Below are 7674 nucleotides of genomic sequence, written 5' to 3'. Positions count from 1 at the left end.
CATCACAGAATACGAAGGCCTCATAGCTGGCCTGAGGGCTGCCGCGGCTCTAGGGGTGAAGCACCTCACCGTCAAAGGCGACTCGCAGCTCCCCGTCAACTTTTCCAACAAGGTGTACGAGCAAAAGGACGAGCACATGGAGGCCTACCTCGCGGAGGTGCGCAAGATGGAAAAGCAGTTATCGGGCCTGGAGCTGCAGCACATGCCCCTGGGCACCAACAAGGAAGCCGATGACATCGCCAGGAGAGCATCCAAGCGGCAACCGCAAGAGCCCGGCTTCTTCAAAGAGTGGCTCTTCAAGCCATCAGCTTCGCCACCTCTTTCAAGCATGACTCAGCCTCAGGAGGAACTCCCGCAGCCCCCGGCCAAGGGAGCCCCAGCCTGTGGCCTGACCTCAGGAGCTCGGCTTCTCTTGGCGCTCGAGCCACAGGAGGAGTGCTGGATCAAGGAATTCAAGGAGTACCTGATGCACGGGATGCCGTCGGAGAAGGAAGAGGACGCGGAGCGCGTTGCCCGGCAGGCCACGACATACTGTATCCAAGACGGCGAGTTATACAGGAGACAACCGAACGATGTCACGCTGCGCTGCATCTCCAGCGATCAAGGAAGGGAGTTGCTGATTGACATACACGGCGGTGATTGCGGACACCACTCATCGTCACGGACCCTCATCGGCAAGGTGTTTCGCAGTGGGTTCTATTGGCCTACAACACTCAATGACATGGCCAAGCTGGTGAAGTCCTGAGAAGCTTGCCAATTCCACGCCAAGCAAATCCACCAGCCTGCTCAGGGCCTCCAAACTATCCCGCTCACATGGTCATTTGCGGTGTGGGGGATGGACATCCTAGGCCCGTTTCCCCGGGCTCCAGGGGGCTACCTCTACCTTTATGTCGCCATCGACAAGTTCACCAAGTGGGCGGAAGTGGAAGCCATCTGCACCATTCCAGTCGGCTCTGCTGTCAAGTTCATCAAGGGCATCATGAGCCGCTTCGGGGTCCCCAACCGCATCATCACAGATAACGGTTCGCAGTTTACTAGCAACCTCTTCAAAATCTATTGTGCTAACCTTGGAACGCAAATCTTCTACGCTCGGTGGCACACCCCAGGAGTAACGGTCAGGCCGAGCGCGCTAACGCGGAGGTCCTAAGGGGCCTCAAGACCAGGACCTTCAAGAAGAAGCTGGAGGCCTGCGACAGGGGCTGGCACGACGAGCTCCATTCCGTGCTGTGGTCCATCCGAACCACCGCCACCAAGCCAACGGGCGAGACTCCATTCTTCCTCGTCTATGGAGCTGAAGCAGTCCTCCCTCACGAGGTCAAGCATCACTCCGCACGGGTCCTAGCGTTTGACGAAACGCAGCAGGACACCATGGGGGATGGATCTCGTGCTGGGGGAGGAACATCGTTGCGAAGCCGCGTTGAGGGCAGCAAGGTATCAACAAGCACTGCAGCGATACCACTGCCGCAACATCCGCTCTAGGACGCTCGAGGTGGGCGACCTTGTCCTGAGGCGGGTCCTCTCCAGGGAAAGCCCGCACAAGCTTTCGGCCATGTGGGAGGACCCGTTCAGGGTCGTCCATGTTTCCAGGCCGGGTGTAGCGCGCCTGGAGACGCAGGACGGGATACCTATCCAGAACGCCTGGAACATCCAGCACCTCCGGAAGTTCTATCCATGAAGCAAGGCCCGGAGCCTAAGAAGGATGGCCCAGAGCGTGAGAAGAAAGGCCCGGAGCCTGTGAAGAAGGCCCGGTGCCTGTGAAGAATCGCCTCCCTAGACACTCTCACGTAATAATGAGTGGGGCTGTGCACGCCCCGGAGTCTCAGGAGGGCCGGCCTTAGGCCCTGGGGCTCCCTCCCACGCCTAGTGGACAACACATAGCTCCGCGCTGGTGAGAAGACTCGAAGACTAGATTAGGTGCCGGACGCGGCTTTTCATTTTCTTTCCGTAGTTGACTTGCTTCTCCTCAATCAAAGTTTGCCTTTGGCGTTCCTTGCCGATTTGATTCCCTCGCCTCTCACTGCACTTTTCCTGGCTCGAATTTGCTCATATTCTCTCTCTCGCATGCCTCGCGAGGGGGCTAGGCAGGTGCCCTCGTGAGCATTTTTTGTCCTTTCTGCCTTCTCGCGAGCCACCCTCGTTCGAGCCCAAAGGCTGGTGCACCTCTCCTAGTTCGTGCCCCTCGGGTACCCGACACAAAGCGCCAGGTCAGGGCTAGAATGAATGACAAATCTTTTAACGCACTTCCTAACGAGTTTTTCGCAGTTCCTGAGCGAATGCATGGCACCGAGGAAAGATGAATGCGAGGAAATAAACGCTTCGCGACGAAGAGGACGTCCTGAGTATACCAGGTTAAGTTATCTTTGCGCAAAATAACGACACATCACGAGAACAACATGCATACTGATATAACCAAGGAACCATAGTTCGATACACACCCCCCTGGGCCCATGCTGGTTTCATTCTTGATGCAGGAAAAGAGCAAAACAAAAGTAACATTGCAGCGATCCGTGAGGACAGACACCTTGCAGTACCCCGAGCCTAACCAGATCCTTCCTCACGCTTCACGGAGGTGTGGCAATGAGACGACCCACCTCCGCCTTCTAGACGGGTGCGGCGGCGTGGCGACTGGGCATAGCCGCCACTGCTGGAGCTGTAGCCGGAGGAAGAGCCGCCATAGCTGGACGAGACACGATCGCCGACGAGGGCGGGGTCGCCCTTGTCGTTGTCGCGACCGTCCCCACGGACGAGTACATCCTCACCATCGTTCGCCTCGGGGCAGCACCCGGTGTGGCGACCCTTCCCCAAACACCCTCACATAAAGGGTCGACCCACCATCGTACCTGAAGTGGAGGGTGCACCGCCTGCCCAGGGCGCGCGCTGGCGAATGTCTGCCAGCCGCTGGCCAGGGCTAAATTGCCCGCAGCGGAAGTCTCGACCACAACCCAAGAGGCCTTGCTGCAGCAGCCATTTGCTTGCAGCCAGAGTCCGGTTGGACCAGAGGCCGGCAGTTCGCCGGCAAAGAAGCACGGGAGTTGGAGACAGTTGCCGGCCGGGTTCTCTGACCAGACTACGAACTCCGGCGACACCTTCGCCGTGTGGAAGTGCGGAGGAGGACGCCGTGCCACCATGGGATGCCTCCCCTCATCAACTGGACCACCATGGATGGGATGATCCACTCTGAGTGCCGTTGCACTGTCTCGACAATGGGCCACGGCGGGGGTCACGGCATGTTTACGCGGGTGGCCGCGGCCGCGCTAGGGCTCTGGGGAGCCGGGTCCCTCGCAAGGGGCTTTCCCCTTCTCGGCGTCGGAGTACTTCCTTTGTGGTGCCATGGGTCTCACTGCAAGTGATGGAGCGAGGAGGAAGAAGCAAGCAAGCAAGGAAGAGATGGGCAACGGGGGCTCCGCCCCCTCCCCATTTATAGGAAGGGAAGGCCAACCAGCGTCTCCCACGATCGCAGGTAATGATGGTTTTCCTTGCATGTCGTGGGGACCTAACAAGTCGAGCAGTTGCCGAGGCAACATGGGGACGCGGAGATGCCCACGGCCAATCATCCACCACGCGTTAATCGAGGCCGCAAGCTTTTGGGGCCCGCGGTGCTCCGTACTTCACCCTTGGCTTCGCTGCGAAGCCATGCCCGAGCGCACCTTGGGCCCATGGGCTGCTGTCGGTGTCCTGGGAACGGGAGTCCCCAGACTTGCCTGCCTGCGGCCCGTGGTGTGGCTAAGCCTGCAGGCCGTATGGCCCATCTTCACCAACAAAGCATCCAAGACCCTCGCGAGGGTCCAAGCCACACGAGGCGGACGACGCAAGACCTCCTCTGGAGTAGCCTAGCTAGGCAGGCTCATGAGGAGCGGAGATATCAAGGCAGGGCAAACCTCATGAGGCCCTCGTGACATGAGCCATGACGCACGGCACCAGGCGGGCACCAGCGCACGCAGCGTCCTTGTTTCCTCTTTGGTGCTAAGGAAGCCAGCGTAGACGAAGAGTACCGAGGCATCAGGCAAAGGTTGCTATATTGGTGCAACGAGACCAAGACCAATAGGACGGCAAGACGGAGGTCATCGTGGAGCCCAAGACGGCGTCACCACCAGAGCCTTTCGCAGGCAAAGACCACTTTTTTCAGGATAGCTCGTACTAGCTGCCCCCTTCGAATTAGCCTGCCATTGTTGGCTCCCTTCCCGCTCGATATTTGGGAAGAGGACCAGGGCCAATATAAATAGTACTAGCCACCACCTTAGTAAGGGACGGATCATTTAGTCCACCCACACACACACAAGCTCGCCGAGCTCAAGAACACCTTGACCTCAGGAGGCTGTTCTTCCCTTGTACTGTTCATCATCAGCCCTAGAGGCAATCCACCACCACCACACTGGAGTAGGGTATTACATCACAACGGTGGCCCGAACCAGTATAAACCTCGTGTCTATCTGTGTTGCGAGTTCGTCGAGTTTGTCCGCGAGATCTTAGTGAGCTAGGGCGTAGATTGGTAGGAGGGAAAGACTTCACGCACACCCAGTGTTCGAACCTTAAGGGTTTGCCATAACCCCACATCTGACACGGTCCGGGGTGAGCCATCACCCTCCGTCCGCCCAACCACGGGAGCGACTGTGGCCCATGTTTCTCCTCCCGGACGAGTCGACCAAGCTGCTGCGCTAGGCGGAGCTGCTGACCCTCGAGCACCATCGCCACGTGACCCCGCTGCCCAGATGGTCGACCCACAACTACATGGACACGGCACCACCACTGTCGCCGCCGCTGGCGCCATCAGGAGCCAGGCAATGGTGCGTCCAACATTATCGACATCCATGCCGAGCACCGCCACGGAGGCTATGGCGCGAGCTCAGCTGCTGTTAAGGTTTCCACCCACGGTCGAGCAGATGGATGAATGGCGTGCCACCATCCAGAGCCTGCTCGGTTTCCTCGAAGCTGGGGGCTCACGATGAGCCGGCCCGCCATGGCCTCCCCAAGCAACAGCAACCGCCCGTACTGTAGGCCAAATGGAGGGCGTCGTCCCTATGGTGCAGTCCCCACCACGTCAGCCAAAAAGGGCGCAGCTGAATCAAGACCCCGATGATGTCTCGATGGCCTCTTCTGATACTCGAGCACGTCCAGGCCAACGGCGAGCCCTGTAGGACAGGCGACGGGGATATGCGCGTGTCGACATAAATTGATGCCACAGCGACCTCCGCCAGACCAACGGGTGCGACAGCCTCGACGTCGACGAACCTGCGTTCGGTGTTGGTGGGTGCCGACCTTTTGAGGTTGGCGGCCCTGCCTTTACACGAGAGTTGTGGCTAGTCCATTGGCCGTCCGTTCGCATGTTCAAGCCAGAGATACCTAAGAAGTACGACGGAAGGCTGAACCTGGCAGAGTTCTTGAGCATCTACACCATCGCTGTTCAAGCTGCCGGGGGAAGAGATGAGAAGGTGTTCTCCAACTACTTCCCGTTGGCCCGCAAGTCCAACGTGAGGTCTTGGCTGATGCACCTGCGGGAGAACTCCATTTCATCTTGGGTGGACCTGTGGCATGAGTTCATCGGTGCCTTCACCGGTGGCCACCAAGAGCCCGATAGACCCAGCGACCTGCAACTTCTCCAGGAGAAACAAGGAGAAACTCTCCGTAAATATTCCAAATATCCATCTGGCAGCCGTTATAGCAGCCTTCCAGTCCAATGTGCGCGACTGTTGCATTAATTCCAAGATGAATGTGCGGTTTCCCAAGACTGTGAAGGAGCTATACACGCTGGTGGATAAGTGTGCTCGGATGGAGGAAAGAAGGAAGTTGCCCGGAGAGGAGGATTGCATCAACATTGATGTAGAGGATGAAGATGAATCAACTAGCCAGAGAAAGGGCAAGAAGTGCAATAAGAAGCCAAGGGATAAAGAAGTGATGACTGTAGAAGGTTCGAGCACAGATAGTACCAGCAAGAAGGCTAAGGCTGAGGCTCCCGGCAGGGAAGTTGCCGCTTGCACAGCCTGTCGGAAAGCCGCTGCCGCTGAGAACACTACAAGAACACTACAAAAAAGGACACATCCGTGACATTTTGGGTCGAACGACCTTTTTTCTGTCATACATATGACACTTCTATGACGACAATTGTAACAAAACCCGGTATCATCATAGATGTGGTGGGCTCCTACTTCTATGACAAAAAATCATGACAGAAAATGGGCTTTTCTTCCTGGGCGGGCCGGAGACGCAGCTGCATGACATTCTTTGGGCCGTCCATGATGGAAAAAGCCGTGGTAGAAGCGAGGGGGAGGAAAATTTCGGGGAGTTCCCGGTTACGGTGGGAGGTCGGGGGTCGAGCGATGCGCATTTCTCTCGTACACGTACACGCGTGTGTGCGAGGCGTTGGATCTAACTCAACCAGAGCGAGGCGTTGGGCCCTAACTGAACCCGAGCGATTGCACTGCAGGCTACGCGTTACTGAACCCGAGCGATCGATCGATGGCTGTTAACTGAACCTGATCGAGCGATTCCTTCGCTACTGCTGCTAACCGAAGCCGATCAATGCTGCCTCTGGGATGAACAGTGAGCGTTGCGGGGGGGGGGGGGGGTGGGGGGGTTGGATGAACAGTGAGTGGTGGCGTTGCCTCTGGATGAACAGGACCCCATGGTGTGGAGGGCTGGATGAACAGTAGATGGTGGAGGGGTGCCCATGGAGGGGTGGTTGAACAGGACCCCATTGTGTGGAGGGCTGGATGAATAGTAGACGGTGGAGGGGTACCCGTGGAGGGGTGGTTGAACAGTAGCCAATGAAGTAGCGGCGGTGGAGGCTGGATGAACAGGAGCCTGTGGGGGCTAGAGGAGGTCGACGGTGGAGATGAACAGTATCCTGTGGAGTCCCGTTTTGCAGTACGCCACACCCCTCCCGATGAACAGGACCCCCGTTTCGACCGTAGGAGGTCCGTTTCATCCGTTTTGCGGTATGCCAAACCCCTCCCGATCAACAGGACCCCCGTTTCGACCGTAGCAGGTCTGTTTCGTCTGTTTTGTGGTACGCCACACCCCTCTCGATCAACAGGACCCCCGTTTCGACCGTAGGAGGTCCGTTTCCTCAGTTTTGCAGTACGCCACACCCCTCCCGATCAACAGGACCCCCGTTTCGAACGTAGGAGGTCCGTTTCCTCTGTTTTGCAGTACGCCACACCCCTTCCGATCAACAAGACCCCGTTCCGAACGTAGGAGGTCCGTTTCCTCCGTTTTGTGGTACACCAGGCCTTGTTTCCATCCCTGTTCCGTCCAAGCCCTCCCAATGAACACGACCACGCATTCCGTTCTGACCCAGCCGGTTGGCTCCCACGCGTTCCGTTGCCTCCCGATGAACACGATGCATTCCGTTTCCTCCCAATGAACACGACGCATTCGGTTGCCTCCCCATGAACACGACGCATTCCGTTGCCTCCCCAAGAACATGACGACGACGTTGTTTCTCCGTTCTGACCCAGCCATGTACACGAGCCCTGGCCATACGTATGAGCAAGTAGGCGTTTGAGACCCCGCCCGTATGTACACATACGTGGCCGTATTTTCTTTCTTGCACCCTGGCCGCTGTATGTACGTGTACATGCTACATGCGCGCCTCTACTACGACACGTACGCGCCTCTACTACGACACGTGAGCACCTCTACATCCACCAGTATAAATGTACGTACACGTTCGTGACC

The 7674-nt window shown here is 57.6% G+C and overlaps 1 protein-coding gene across 1 annotated transcript; it reads left to right on the top strand.

Moving 5' to 3' along the window:
• Positions 1-328: 328 nt before the first annotated feature.
• LOC147990492 (uncharacterized) lies at positions 329-745 on the top strand. The gene has a single exon (XM_087538254.1). It carries the CDS (start codon positions 329-331, stop codon positions 743-745), a length of 417 nt encoding a protein of 138 aa, XP_087394380.1.
• Positions 746-7674: the final 6929 nt, after the last annotated feature.

The sequence above is a fragment of the Triticum urartu genome, chromosome 1A (genome assembly GCF_056163025.1).
Source record: "Triticum urartu cultivar PI428250 chromosome 1A, HENAU_Tu73, whole genome shotgun sequence".
NCBI lineage: Eukaryota > Viridiplantae > Streptophyta > Magnoliopsida > Poales > Poaceae > Triticum > Triticum urartu.
This window is presented reverse-complemented; position numbering and strand designations above follow the sequence as displayed.